General features: G+C 41.2%; 1 protein-coding gene across 2 annotated transcripts in view; it reads right to left on the bottom strand.

Annotated features, from left to right (window-relative positions):
* The window catches only part of IQCA1 (IQ motif containing with AAA domain 1), a 237,585-nt gene that overhangs the window by 186,841 nt on the left and 34,687 nt on the right, over positions 1–16,057 (bottom strand). For both annotated transcript variants that reach the window (XM_072640671.1, XM_072640672.1), the window contains exon 6: positions 658–863. In XM_072640671.1, coding sequence (XP_072496772.1) covers positions 658–863 — 206 coding nt within the window. The remainder of the gene's footprint in view (positions 1–657; positions 864–16,057) is intronic.

Here is a 16,057-nt window from a genome sequence, read left to right as displayed (position 1 = left end):
GGGGCTCAGACAGAAGCCCCAGCCCTCTCATTTTGTAAAGATGTTATGGGTTGGATCAACAGCAGTTTCTCAGGTGCACAATCTTACACACAGGACAGGAAAGCCAGTCCCTGGGAGGGATATACTTTTCTGAAACTGGATCCAGAACAAGCCAACAAATCATCCACCAACCCAAATGGACTGCAGAACATCCTGGAGATGCCACCAATCTGACTTCTTTGTAAGAGTTTTCAAGCATCCAAGAAATTTAAATGAGCAGAGATACTTCAGAGGGGAAAGACAGTAAAACAAACCCAAGGCTCCATCCAGCCCTCCCATTTCACAGCAAAGGAAACTGAGGTCCAGACAGGTTAAGCAGATTTTCACAGCCTCACACAGATAAAAGTATCTTGTAAACACTGTAAGAGCTTAATAAATACTTTTTTTATTTACTCATCCATCCATCCATCCATTCATTCATACATCTATCCATTTATCAGACATTCTCTGTCAACATTCCCAATCCAGAGGGCTCTTTTCCTTGCTGCTTCCCAGCTAGAAGGGCATCACTGTACCTGTAGAGAGGGGTAGAGCAGTGCAAAACACCCTAGAGAAGGAAATGACAGAACAGAATAGGGGGTGGTGGATAGAGACAGGTGGGCTGACTCTTCCTCTTACCTGCACTCAATGAACCAATGCCGGATCTGGTCCTGAAGACTCTCTTTGATGTCTGGACCTTCTAACATCTTCAAATTTGTCTTGATAGTAACTAAAGCTTCCTTGTACTCCTCTTCATGCTTCTCTTGGAGCTCATAACGTAGGAAGGTCACTTTCTGGGCACTGAGAAGTGTGTGGTTGAAACTGTGAATATGTGGTGATGGGTTCTGAAAAAAAACACCCCAAACCTAAGGATTAAGATCATGGGAGTCAGAGGAAATTGATTTTGCAAATTAATTCCATGAATCAAAGGAGAAACCATATTTCAGAATGGCACTTGAATCTTACCCTTTTGTGTATCGTTGGGCAGTCTGTGAAGTCTATGGATCACTTCTCAGAATTGCATGTTTAAATGCAGAAAATATAGGATGGCAACGGAAAGCTATTCTACTGAAATAAAGATGTGATTTTTTTTCCTATCCAGAGTCACAGACCCTTTGAAATCTAGCCACTGATAGATTTTAGACTACAAACCCCTGAGTAGGAAGGGGATGAAGTAGGGAGATGTTTCTGATGGAAAAAAGGAATTTCAGATATGGAAGAAATGTTTAGAGTGAGATTCAAGCCTTAAACCTGTCCAAACCAGAGCATATTCATCCTCTTTCAAAGCACAGATGGAACCTGATCAACTTCTTTCTGGAAGTTAATATTCACTTTCATTACTGGAAAGTTCTCCCTCATATCTATGAATTCATTACTCAACAAATATGCAAAGAATCACCACTATGTATGCATATACAACAGAATGTTAGGTTCAATGGGGTGAAGGGATATAAAAGAGACAAGTTAAAATCCCCATCCTCAAGGTGCTTAAAATTTGACTGGGGAAAGGAGGGCATGACTCTCTCTCTCTCTCTCTCTCTCTCTCTCTCTCTCTCTCTCTCTCTCTCTCTCTCTCTCTCTCTTCTCTCTCTCTCTCTCATACACACACACGCATGGAAACACACACAAACTTGCACATGCTTGTGTGTATATGCCCACAAAATAACTGGTAAATAAACCAAGTTACTTATGGAAGATTAAGAAAGAAATGGCTCAGTGTAGGTTAGACTTCTCATGGAAGACATAATGGAAGACACAGAACTTAGAGTGGACCTAAGAACTGGAGGGCTTTGATAAGGAAGTAAAGAATGAGGAGGGATTCCCAAGAGAGGGGAACAGCAAAAAACAAGCCAAGAGGGACACACCACCTGCAAAGGAGAATGAGAATACTCATCTGATGGATGTCTACAATCCTCCAAAAAAGAGCCTAAGATTCTATGACCAAGTTAATATCACTCTAATAACTAGACCTAGTCTCAATCAACCTCACACCTGGCATATCTTAGAGATGTTCTCTAATCCAGCTCCATCATTATATAGAGGGAGAAAGAGAGTATTAAAGAAATGAAGAGACTTGGCCAAGGTCACACAAAAAGAGTTAATGCTAGCTCTAAGACTCCAGCCCCAAACACTTCATTTCTGATTGAGAGTCCTCCTCACTTTGTAAGATAGTTTACAGCCAATACCACCTAAGATATGAAAACCTATTTGCTGTAAAGGTAGATTAAAATGAATTTTAAAACGGCATTGGAACTACAATCATTACATTAATGACAATCAAGAACTCTCAAAATAAGGTCTCATTCTCTTCCCCTCATACCTTGCTTTCCTCCAAATTTCCCTGTTTCTGTTGAAGGGACCACCTGACTGCCAAGTGCTCAGCTTTGTAACCTGGGAACCATCCCAGTCTCCTTGCTCTGCCCTATTCTCCACCAACTGCCAAACAGCTGCCACACACTTTGGACTCCATCTTCATACTATCTTTTATATCTCTTAGCTCACAGAACTGTGCTCAAGTCTGAGCTCATGGTGTCTCTCTCTATTGGGGTAGGTATTTAACTCTCCCTCCCTGAGCCCCTCCTACTCCAATGGATCTCTCATATAGCTGCCAAAATAATGTTGCTAAGAAATAAGTCTTCTCCCTAGTTCAAGAATGTTCAATTGTTTCCTATTGTCTCTATGATAAAGTACCAACTCTTTACCTTGGCATTTAAGGCCCCACAATCTGACTTCTAAAGCTTGAAACCTTTTCTTTTCATATTCCCCTTCCAGTCAAACTGGGCTACAAGCTGTTCCTTGAACTTCACAGTTTCTATACTATTTCCATTCTTACTGAAATGGTAAGCCATTCAACCTTTGTAGGCCTCAATTTCCTCCCCTGTAAAATGAGTATTTTGGATTTGATGGCCTTGATGGCCATGCACCATACACAGAAGACACCTACTTTTCAATTTGGTCTTTCAGAATCCCCATCAGTCCATACAATGTTCAGCATATGAGTGCTCCAAGTCCTCCCTGACCACCCTGGTTGTGAGGGCTTTCTTACTCTGCAGTCTCCCTCAACTACCATTTCAATCCTCTCTCATCCTCCACAGGGCAGAAGGTCCTTAGGAGAAGGGACTGGCCAGCCTTGAGCTTCTATAATAGCCTAGATGTTTCATAAACATTTTCTGAAATAAAAGGGAATTGGAAAAGCCCCATTTCTGAGAAGAGAACACATCAAATTAATGCAATTCTCTCATTGAACAGCCTCTATATGGCAGGATTTTTATGTTTCTCTTGTAATTTGTTGCAAAATTACTTTAGCTTTCATTAAAGTAATGAAAATGTCCTTTACTTAAGCATCTCCTGTTTCTAAGCTTGTGTCTTAAATGTACATTTTCCCTAATGCTTGCATTTAAAAAATGAAAAAAAAATTATTTACACATTTGGATATTTGAACTCATGTGAATGCTGGTTATTACAGAATGAAAAATAGGTCATGACTATTCCCTCTGCTCCACCAACAACAATTTACTGGTTGTTTTTATTGTTTTTCAATTAGCATGTATTCATGAGTGAAGTGGTCCTGCTAATTTGTCCCTAAATGTAGGCACTTTCTTTTCCCTTTGTTTATTTTTTTCCCAGATGGATATGTGCCCATTGGATTTTGAATGGTCTTTTTCTCATCTCTCCCTTTGAAAATCAACGAATCCCTAAATACAGGAGCCCCATTTACCATGATCTCATTAAAAGCTATGACCTTTTATCACCTTTAATTAGATACTTAGGCATCTCTTCTGCAGAATAAGTGACAAGTCACCCAGATTGTAAAATTCTACCCTTTCCCATTTATATAGTCTCATATTTTTAAAAGGTTCTCTAATATATACTTCATTGCTTGATCCTCACTAACATCCCCTGAGCTAGGCAGAGCACATATTCTTATCCCATTTAAGATAAGAAGAAATGGAAATTCAGAAGTTAAGTGATGTGTCTGAGGCACTGGTTATATCAATCTAGTTAGTGCCAAACCAGCTACAACTCAGGATGCCTGGCTCCTGCTTAATCAATCAGAGAGAGTGCATGCTTCTTGAAGGCAGGTACTGTCTCATTTTTGTCTGTCTCTCCCGTACCCAGAACAGTGTCTGGCACAGAGTAAATAATTATTAAGTGCAGGTCCAACCAAGGACAAAAATGTAATTTCCTGCCCAAAGTGGTATGTATGTATGTATGTATGTATGTATGTATGTGTGTGTATATGTATATATGTATGTATGTATATATATATGTATATATATATATATATACATATATATATGGCTATACATCCAAAAAGAAACTCAAGCAGCTGGAGAGATCAGGAAAGGCTTCAGGTAAAAATTGGTATTTGAGCTGAAGCTTCAGAGAAATAAAGAATTCTAAGAGGTGAACATGAAGAGGGAGTACAGTCCAGGCATGAGGCACAGACTGTACAAAAGAATGGAGATACCACCTAGGAGGATGTCATGGGATGTCAACTAGGAGGAAGAGGGTTATTTTTGAGTACAGCGTGTATTTATGCATACTTTTATTTAGACTTTTTTCTGACAAAAATTCATGAAGGTCATTTGCAGTCTCTCTCTCTCTCTTTCTCTCTCCCTCTCCCCTCCTTCCACCCCTCCCCACACCTTCTCTCTCTGTCTTTTTCTCTCCTCCATATATATATTTATATATACATTTATAGATACATATCTATATCTATCTATATAGATAAATAGAGATAGATATATGAAGGGTGAACGTAAGGAGGGAGTGCAGTCAAGGTATGAGGCATGAGAGAGAGAGAGAAACAGAGAGAGAGAGAGAGAGAGAGAGAGAGAGAGAGAGAGAGAGAGAGAGAGAGAGAGAGAGAGAATTGATTTTCCTTCTGATAGATGGAACTGAGGTCTACTTGGATTCTTGCATATGTTCCTCTAATTAAATCAATGTCCTTTTTGAATTTGATCCTGATGACCAACATATCTGGACCAAAGCAAATGTATCTATAGATGACTCACGAGAGTAGTGATACATTCACCATAACAAAACCTTTCCTGAGATGCAAGAGTTTTTCTAGATCTGCATATTATTTTATATGGACTTTTTTCTGTCAAAAATTCATGAAGGTCATTTGTAGCTTCTCTCTCTCCCCCACTGCCCCTTTCCCTCTCCCTCTCCCTCTTCCTCTTCTCTCCTCTCTCCCTCCCTGCTGAGTTTAAAGGTGGTAGGTACTCTGTGTACACAAACCCGATGTTAATGAGCAATTTTCCCCCCTTTGGGCCAAGTGCATCTTTTCATCTTTAGCAACTTGTCTGCCTATGTAAAATTCAAATTTGTTAACTCACCACATAAACAGCACCTCATTTAAAAACAAATTACAAATATTAGAGGGAGCCAGAGAACGAGGCTGTAATGCACTCTGTATCGAGCGACATCAGCTGTACAATAATGCATCTTAATGAAGGCTTCCCATGTGAATACACCATGATATTTACAAGCTCTCCACCGTTAATGACCCGGAACTGGATAACGAAACTTACATTTATAGCAAGGTCCTCTGTCAGCAAAAATATACATATTAATAATTGATGTTGCTGTAAAAATAGGACATAATATGACGCTTCTTCAGTTTGTGGGAAAATAGGACTGCATGGGCCATTAACTTAAAATGCTTATCTAATGTTTGATGGGCTTTGTCTTTTAAAAATCCTTGTTCAAATTAGGGAGACAAAATGGACATTTGCCCAAATGAGAATCTGGTCAATCAATCAGGGACAAATACATTTGCAAAGAAATGATTTTAAAAGTTTTGAACATCATAAGATCACTGCCTTGAGGACTTCTTGCCTCTTTGCTCTCAAAACTCATCTCCTATCTCCCACCATCACCAAAAGGGAAAAGGCTAGCAAGAGCTATACTAGAAACTACCTATTTAAAAAAGAAAAAAAAAAGCATGTTATGGGATCCTGCCGTCTCAGATGCTGAGAACAATTAGCATCCTCTATCTTTTGAACACAGGATGCCTTGCTGTTCATTCGGAAATACTCAGAGGTATTCCCTCAGTCAGATCATTGCCTTCCCCAAGTATTCTTCTAGCTCTATTTTGACAGATGGTATGCCTAATGGTGAGGAGGTAATGGTTCTCCAATTGTTTCATTTTGAAGTGGGAAGGTGAAGAATGTCTTTCTTGCTTTTTTAACATGACCCATTTTATTTCATATTTCAGACTAATGCTTCTATGTTTTAAATACTGTGCTATATAAATACACAGATGGCAGGAGAAACTCCCCCCATCCTGCAAAAAAAATGGGGAATGGGGTTGGGAATAGGGCTAAGGATTAGGGTATTATTTAGTCTTTCACTCATAGTGAATCCAAGATAAAACAGGCTAGTTTCTTTGTGATTCCCCAAGATAAACCCAGTAGACGCTGTTACTCCTGCTCTGTTACTGCCAAAAGGTTTCCACCATCAATATTTTTCAGTCTGAAAATCTTTTGTGTGAAATTTCCTTCTTGGATTGTACTTTGAAAAGACTGATTATAGGTTTAGAAGATTCAGTGTTAAATGTTAACAGATGTCAGGATACTTTGCAGCTTAAAATTGTTTGCACATGTATTTTGCAACAAAACACAAATATTTTTTAATAATGTATTTTGTTAAATGGGCAAAGTTTTCAGGATGCTTTGCTGAAAGCAAGCTTTCCATTCCATCACTAGAAGTGACCCAGGGGAGGGCGAGGACAAAGGGCAGGTGGGGATGGGCTGTGATCTGCAATGTGGGAAGGTGCACTCACCCCAATTTCATCACAGAGCCCCTGGAGTCTTTGAATGTGGCTCTGAAGTTATGGGGCTGATGATTTAACACATGTACAGTTCTATTGAATATTATGCATAGTGCCCCCTTGTAGGTCATCCACCTGGGTCAGGCCAATGGCACTGCTCCAGATATGTTTGGGCTGCTTATTCAGAAGTGCTCTCAGAGCACGTGGGACCCTTCTCAGCCTATATTTCATTCTGATGAACTCTGTCCTCTGAGGATTCCTGGAAATGACCTCACGTCCCTCGGAAAAGTCTGGTGAATAAGATGTGTGAGCAGTCTGGGTAGCCATTCACAGGGGAGGATTTGGGGGAGGAAAAGAGGGCCACTACAAAGGAATCCAAACCATAAAGTGGTTATTAAGATGATTCAAAAATGTCTTCAGAAGCAGTGCATTGTTGAGACATACAAATGAGGTCTCCAGGAAGATGACAGGAGACAGGATAGTGTAATGGATACAGAATGATGGAACAGGAAGACCTGGGTTCTAATCTTGGTTCTAACACTTATTTGCCATGTAATCCAAGGAAAGTCTTGATATTTCTAAGCCTCGGTTCTCAGCTGTAAAGTGAGGGTAGAACTCACCCCATGGGGTTGTTGTTAGGATCAAGCCAGATGTATTCTACTCTGCAGACCTTGAAGTCAGTAACTAATTCTAGGAAGGGAAATCCCCTCATTTTCACATAGAAGTTTATTTTTTAAAGTTTCATCCCGGGGGGCGGAGCCAAGATGGCGAAGTAGAAAGACGCACATACACATAGCTCCGAACACACAAACCACAGAACGGCTAGAGGGGACCAAGCCAGGGCAAATTCTGCACCCAGAGACCACGGAGTATTGGAGCGAGGGAGATTTCTGCTTCGGAGAGACCTGCAGACCTCTTGCGGGGGGTCCTTCGCGCCGCGGACTGGGCGCCGGGACGGGGAGCGGAGTGCAGCCCTGCCAGGGCGCGACACTGAGGGGAGGAGATCCGAGAGGGCTATGGGGACGGGATCTCCAGCGGCCACGCGGGTCCCCCCACCCACAGAGGGACCTGCAAACCTCTCGCAAAAGGTCCGTCGAGCTGCAGACGCGGAGCCCAGCCCGGACCTACGGCGGCCGAGGTGGCGGCCACGGCTCCGAGAGGCACAGATCTGAGAGGGCTCTGGAGGCGGGATCTTCAGCGGTGGCACGGCCCCCCCACCAACAGGTGACTGACGGGGGTGGGTGAGAGAGTCTCTTTGGCGGGCTGAGAGGGGAGTGGGGTGCCCCCATGGCTTGGGCCCCCCCGGGAGGTGGGGGCTGAGAGGCGGCTGCGGACGGGGGCTCTGCAAACGGACAGGAGCCTGGATCCATTGTGGAAGGTCTGTGCATAAACCCCCAGAGGGAACTGTGCCTGAGAGGTGGCCCAGCCCCTGACCACCTGAACTTAATTCTCACACTGAATAGCAGCCCTGCCCCCGCCAAAAATCCTAAGGCAGGAAGCAGCATTTGAATCTCAGTCCCCAAACGCTGGCTGGGAGGACCAGGAGGCGAGGTGGGTGTGAGGAGAACATTCAGAGGTCAGGCCACTGGTTGGAGAAAATGCCAAGAAAAGGGAAAAGAAATAAAACTATTGAAGGGTACTTTATCGGAGAAAAGACACTTCCTCCCTTCCTTTCTGATGGGGAGGAACAATGCTTGCCATCAGGCAAAGACACAGAAATCGAGGATTTTGTGTCCCAGCCCACCCAATGGGCTCGGGCCATGGAAGAGCTCAAGAGGAATTTTGAAAATCAAGTTAGAGAGGTGGAGGAAAGACTGGGAAGGGAAATGAGAGGGATGAGGGAGAAGCATGAAAAGCAGATCAGCTCCCTGCTAAAGGAGAACCAAAAAAATCTTGAAGAAATTCGCACCTTGAGAACTAGCCTAACTCAGCTGGCAAGGGAGGTGCAAGGGGCCAATGAGGAGAAGAATGCTTTCAAAAGCAGAATTAACCAAATGGAAAAGGAGATTCAAAAGCTCACTGAAGAAAATAGATCTTTCAAAACTGGAATGGTACGGATGGACGCTAAGGACTTTTCGAGAAAGACAGATATCTCAGAACATACCGCGCAGATTCGAAAAATGGAAGATAATGTGAAATATCTTATTGGAAAAACAACTGACCTGGAAAATAGAATCAGGAGAGACAATGTAAAAATTCTGGGACTACCTGAAAACCATGATCAAAAGAAGAGCTTAGACATCATCTTCCATGAAATTATCAAGGAAAACTGCCCTGAGATTCTAGAACCAGAAGGCAAAATAAATATTCAAGGAATCTGCAGAACACCGCATGAAAGATATCCAAAAAGAGAAACTCCTAGAAGCATTGTGGCCAAATTCCAGAATTCCCAGGTGAAAGAGAAAATATTGCAAGCAGCTAGAAAGAAACAATTCAAGTATTGTGGAAATACAATCAGGATAGCACAAGATCTGGCACCCTCTACATTGAGGGATAGAAGGGAATGGAATAGGATATTCCAGAAGTCAAAGGAACTAGGACTGAAGCCAAGAATCACCTACCCAGCAAAACTGAGTATAATACTTCAGGAGAAAAAATGGTCTTTCAATGAAATAGAAGACTTTCAAATTTTCCTGATGAAAGGACCAGAGCTGGAAAGAAAATTTGACTTTCTAACACAAGAATGAAGAGAACCATGAAAAGGCGAACAGCAAAGAGAAATCATAAGGGACTTACTAAAGTTGAACTGTTTACATTCCTACATGGAAAGACAATATTTATAACTCTTGAAACATTTCAGTATCTGGGCACTGGGTGGGAGTACACACACACACACATGCACACACGCACACATACATAGAGACAGAGTGCACAGAGTGAATTGAAGAGGATGGGATCATATCTTAAAAAAAAATGAAATTAAGCAGTGAGAGAGAAATATTGGGAGGAGAAAGGGAGAAGTTATATGGGGCAAATTATCTCTCATAAAAGAGGCAAGCAAAAGACTTATTAGTGGTGGGATAAAGAGGGGAGGCAAGAGAAAAACATGAGGTCTACTCTCATCACATTCCACTAAAGGAAAGAATATAATGCACACTCATTTTGATAGGAAAACCTATCTCATAATACAGGAGAGTGGGGGACAGGGGCACAAGCAGGGTGGGGGGAAGGATGGAGGGGAGGACATGGGGAGGAGAATGCAATACGAGGTCGACACTCATGGGGAGGGAAAGGACCATAAGAAAATAGAAGTAAAGGGGGACAGGATAGGATGGAGGGAAATATAGTTAGTCCTATACAACACAACTAGTATGGAAATCATTTGCAAAACTAAACAGATATGGCCTATATTGAATTGCCTGTCTTTCAAGGGGAAGGGGTGGAGAGGGAGGGAGCTAAGGAGGTTGGAACTCAAAGTGTTAGGACCAAATGTAATGTTCTTACCACTGGGTAACAAGAAATACAGGTTAAGGGGTCAAGAAAGCTATCTGGTCCTACAGGACAAAAGAGAAGACGGAGACAAGGGCAGGGAGGGAGGATAGAGGAGAGAGCAGATAGGTCACAGGGGCAATTAGAAAGCTCGGGTTTGGGGGGGGAGGGGATAAAAGGGGAGAAAATTTGTAACCCAAAATTGTGTGAAAATAAATGTTAAAAATTAATAAAAAAAAAAGTTTCATCCCATGTCACTGGTTTCACTAAAGGATTTCAAAGGAAGGGTTTTCCCTCCATTTCAGGGTATGATACTTCAAAACCCATCAGCATGCCCTCCCCTTTAACAAATGCTCTCCCAGGCAAAATTTATTATAACAGTCAGTAGAACATCTAACATAGATGATGGCCATGTTGACATGCCGAAGGTCACAGGGAACCCCAGAAAGAAATCTAGGATAGAAGTGTTCTTTGCTTGATCTACTCCACTGAGGCTGCCAATTAAAATAATGAGCACATGCATTTGAAAGAATACAGTTTATTCTGGCTGGAAGATTTCAGAATACAAGCATTTAAAATACTCTATCTAGGAAATAAGACAAAGGTACAAGATATGTTTGGTATGGAGTACAAGAGGGGGATGTTATGAACAATGATGTCACATTATGTAGATTTCAAGGCCATTCCCAAATATGTGCTCCTGGGCATCCTGCCAGACTTCTTGTGAGGATACTAAAATCTGATCTGACTGGCTAAGCCAAATGATTTAGGCATTAGCATAATGTAGGAAAAGGAAACAATCAGAAAGTTCCATTTCAAGATAATGAGAGAATACCTTAATCAGCAATGTACTAGTGAAAACATCAGATCTAGAAAAACTCTTGGATTTCAAGAAAGGTTTTGTTATGGTGAATGTGCCACTACAATTATAAGCCATCTATAGATACATGTGCTATCACCCAGATATGTTGGTCATCAGGATCAAATTCAATTAATTTGAATTAATCCTCTAACTAATTAGAGGAACATATGCAAGAATACAAGTAGACTTTAGTTCCTTCTATCAGAAAGAAAATCAGTTTTCTCTCTCCCTCCTTCTCTCCCCTCCCCACCTCTCCTCTCTTTTTCCCTCTCTCTTTCTCTTTCCCTCCCTCCATGTATATGTATATAGATATACATTTATAGATACATATCTATACATCTCTATCTTCAGATAGAGATACGAAGAGTAACTTTTCTACTAATAGATTCATATATATGTGAATATAAGTACATATATGAACCATTAGTAGAAAAGGTACTTTTCTTTTTAAAAAAAGCTAACATTTATATAGCTTTAAAATCTGCAAAGTATTTTACATGTTATCAAAGTTCGCACAATAGTCATGTGCAGCAGGTGTCATTATAATTGCCATTTTAAAGGTGAAGAAACTGAGGTTGGGAGAGGTTGAATGACTTGCCCAGGGTCACACTGTTACTAGGTGTTTGAGGCAGAATTGAAACTAACATCTTCCTGACTAGCATTCTATATATGATTAAATGATCAAAGTCATTTTTATTCAGGCCAAGGTATATTAACTCACAAATGAAGTATAAAAGTGCAAGTTTTGTGCAAGGTAACCATGCCTACCTGGCTATGAATCATGGAACACCACTAAGAAGAATTCAAATTGCAGGTGGCTATTACCAACAAGAGTCTCCTTGCAGAAGTCTGAAAATGCCGTAATGCTTTAGGATTCCCAACTCCTTCATTCACATCATTTCATCAGATCCTACCTGGAAACTCTGGGAAGAAGGTACCATAATATCACTATCACCATCTTCTAAGTAAGGAAGGTAAGGATCAGCAGTGAAGTGAGACGCTCAGGGTAAAATAGCTAGCTAGCAGTAAAGGTGGGATTCGTACCCAGGGTTCTCCTCTTTCTGAGTCCAGAGTTCTTTTCATGACAACACATCACCTATACAAAAAGAAGACTTCCAGAATGTTGGGTGCATTCTCTGTGGAGCACTTAGAGGAGAACGTGGGCATAAATTGGGCTCAATAAGAAGACAGGGAGAGGTTGTAATCTGTTCCAAGGAAGGGGCATACGCATCAGCGGGAATGAGTCCAATGGTGCACACATGGTCTCACCAATATGGGGACCTCCTTCCACTAGTTCAAACCACAACTTAATCTCAGCTTCTATAATTATTGTCCATGTTCACTCATAAATTCTCCATAGAGGGACCACTCATTCAATCAAGCAGTAAACATTTATTAAGTGCCTACTAGGGTCCAGGCACTATGCTAAGCAATGGGGACGTGAAGAAGGGTCAAAGCAACATACCTATCCTTGAGGAGTGAGGAGGGAGGCAACATGCAAACACAACTATGTCAAATACAATTTATGCCAGATGAATTGGAGGCGGCAGTATCAGAAGAAAACCCACTAAAATTAAGAGGGATTGGGAAAGGCTTTTTGCAGGCACTGGAGATTTAGTTGAGCTCTGAAGAAAGCCAGGGAAGCCAGGAGGCAGAGGTGAGGAGGCATGGGGTTCTAGGCACTGGGGGCAGCCAGTGAAAATGCCCAGAGTTGGGAGATGGATCCAGGGTCACTGGATCACAGAGTATACAGGGGTAGTGAAAGGGCATAGGAGGGGTTCAGATTGTACATCTAATTTTCTCTCCATATTATGGGGGCACAAATGCAGCTATGTGGCTATCCATTTATGACACACTCCTCCTTCGGGGATCATAAGTTTCCTGCTCATTACCCCTTCCTGATGTCACATCTTGTTCCTGAGTCATTGTTGAAGATGGGCATGGCCTACCTCCTCCCGCCATGCTCAGAGATTCTGGGGTTCCATGACTCATGACCACATAGCTCAAATGAAAAATGAAAGGTTTTTAAATCTATCTATCTCTTTGACTTCTTGTTGTGTCAGGCCCTGGGTTACTGTCCATTTGTAATGCTAGACAAAGGCATATATATTTGGGGAGAAAGGGCATTAACAGCTCAGGGGTAAAGGAAGGTTTCCAAGAAGAGATGGTGTCTGAAATGGAACATCCAGCCAATCAATTACTCAATCAGCAAACACTTATTGAAAGCCTTCTATATACCAGGCACTGTTCTAGGCACTGGAGATAAAAACGCAATAAATGAAACAATGCTACATTTTATTGCTGAAGGTGGTGCTTAATATGGATCTTCAATTTAGGAAGAAAGGTTTCCCAGGAGGTAGAGGTGAGGAGGGAATGTTTTCCAGAAATAGGGTAAGTCTGTGCAAAGTCAAGAAGATGAGAAATGGTATGTTATATGGAAGGAACAAAGAGATCTGTTTAATTGGATCACAGAGTGCATGAGGTCATTGGGGCCAGAAAGCTAGGTTGAGGCCAGGTTGTGAAGGGTCTTAAAAGATAAAAGGAGCAGTTTACGTTTTATCTACAGGCAAAAGGGAACCACTGGACATTATTGAGTAGAGGAATCACAGGATCAGATGCATATTTAAGGAAATCTCTTTGGCAGCAGTGTGGAAAATGAACAAGAGTAGGGAGAGGCTTGGGACAGGGAAATCAATTAGGAAACTGTTTCAATAAACTAAGTGAGAGAGGATGAGTGTGAATTAAGGCAGTGACTGTGTGATCATTCTTTCTAGGGAATCCCTCTTCTCGCTGGACTCTGTGCAGGGCATCTTCAACGACTGTGTGGAACATCTTTAGCCAAAACATGTGTTCCTCTTTTACGTCTTTGTTGATACCATCCATTAGAAGTTTGTTAAAGTGATATGGCTCCATGATTGTGTTTACCAAAGAATCTTTCATGATATCAAAACAGATGAGAGATTCCTTGTTGGAGATTTGCTTTTATAGGTAGATTCTGCTCTACTGAAGTTAATCCAAGAAAAAACAACAGTGGGGACTCAGGATGAGAAAACCAACAAAAGAGTTTTTAGTTAGCTAGCACTTACTGCTTACCAAGCACTCTGCTAAACACTGACACAAATACAAAAGTGGAGGCAGTCTCTGCTCTCCAGAAGCTGACTTTTTAATGAGAGAAACAACACATCAAGGGGATAACTTGGCCAAGGAGGGGGCATTTTAATTTAGAATGTCTCAGGAATGGTGAATGGAGCCACAGAAGTAGACTGACATGCCCTTTCCAGTAGGAGTAGCAGTATTGATTTTTATTATTCATCTAGAAGTGGAATGCAGTGAGTGATAGGAGGACACAGAGGTATCCAGATGAGGGTAGAGTGGTTGGTGAGAAGATGGCAGAGTTAACTTAAGTATTGCTTTTGTGGCCTTGGCGTGGTAGGACACATGAGGCCCTCACCAGTCAAGTCTGGCCTATTCCCAAGGAGTTAAAACCCTTGTTTTTGAGTGACCACATATTTAAATTAGTTTTTACTAAATGAACTAAGTATAAAAGATGCATTTTTTACACAAGGCAACACTTCCTCCCCCTTTATTTGATTCTTTTAGGATACTCAAACCGTTGGGAAGGAAGAGACTGGCTCCCACTAAGAGGGTTAGACCACAGTCACAAGAAAGTCTCAGTATATTTGTGAATGACTTAGATCAAAGGGAAGCCTGGAAATAAGAGAGGCGGGAGAAGCAGATCAAGGTTCCAGTGAAATGATAGATGTTTTTCTGGTCAGATTTATCTTATTTTTAGAGTTGGATAGGTCTTAGACACCATGATTTATTTGCGATTAAGAAAAACATGTGCAGTAGAATCACATGGCGTCACCCCTCAAGGAACGCATGCATTTCTAAAGCTCTGGGACATATTTTCAGATTTGCTTAGAGAAAATAAAGAGACTCTCCAGAAAACAAATGCAAACACTTCAGTCGTGTACTGATAGTGAAGTTAACCAGGGAAGGCAGTAGCTAGAACACTGTGGTCATTTTTGGATTCTTCTAACCATCAGAGTATAGAAACATTCAAAAAAATAAAATATGGCTGATGTTTTAATCCGGAATTAAACTGTGCTGCAAAATAAATTTGATGAAATTCGATAGACTTTTATGCAAGTCTCTCCCAAAAGGGTTGGGCCAAAAGCATTTTTTGCTATTCTTAACGATGATGGTGGAGAAGGCCTTCCAGTTGGCCTAAGTCCTGGAGTTTTGGGAAAGCAAATTTACCATGTTTACACACAAAGATCTATGGTCATTTTTGTAGGACTGGCATGACTGTACATCAAAGGGATATGACCTGTGGCACTGGGCATATATATCAAGGCATAGCTGTCTGGTTCATTTGTTTTCCTTAGAAACCAGAAGAAAAAGGCATGGGGCATTTGAAAGTGAAAGAAAATAATAAACCTAAAATAGAGGAAGAAAAAACAGCCAACTGTTTCCTGCAAAAAACACCAAGTGGGCAGCAAAAGACCTTTGTATTTTTCCTACTTCAAGAACTGCCCCTCCTCAAGGTAAAATACAAGTTGTAACTCTTTGATACAAACAGAAATAATTTTCATCTTCATTTTTCCTTTGAAAGGAATATCCTTTCAATATGTGTTTACCTCCAATGATCACTATTGCTATTCTGAGAGAGACAGAAATGCATAAGGTATATCTAAAAAAGCCCACATATTAGTAGATGAGAGCCATGAGAAAAGTGATGAGAAAATTCATTCATTATCTCTCTATTTAGATGTCTATTCCAAGGGATAAATGGTATTTTTTAGTCATGTTTTATGCCTCAATGCTTCCAATTGAAACTGCTAGGTAAATTGGGCTCCCTAGGAAGAAATGAAAACCTGTAAAATTCACCCCCATACTGGTGTAATATACAAATCAACTGCATTCAACTCAACAGGAATTGATTGACCTCTTACTACATCTTC

The sequence above is a fragment of the Notamacropus eugenii genome, chromosome 2 (genome assembly GCF_028372415.1).
Source record: "Notamacropus eugenii isolate mMacEug1 chromosome 2, mMacEug1.pri_v2, whole genome shotgun sequence".
Lineage (NCBI taxonomy): Eukaryota > Metazoa > Chordata > Mammalia > Diprotodontia > Macropodidae > Notamacropus > Notamacropus eugenii.
This window is presented reverse-complemented; position numbering and strand designations above follow the sequence as displayed.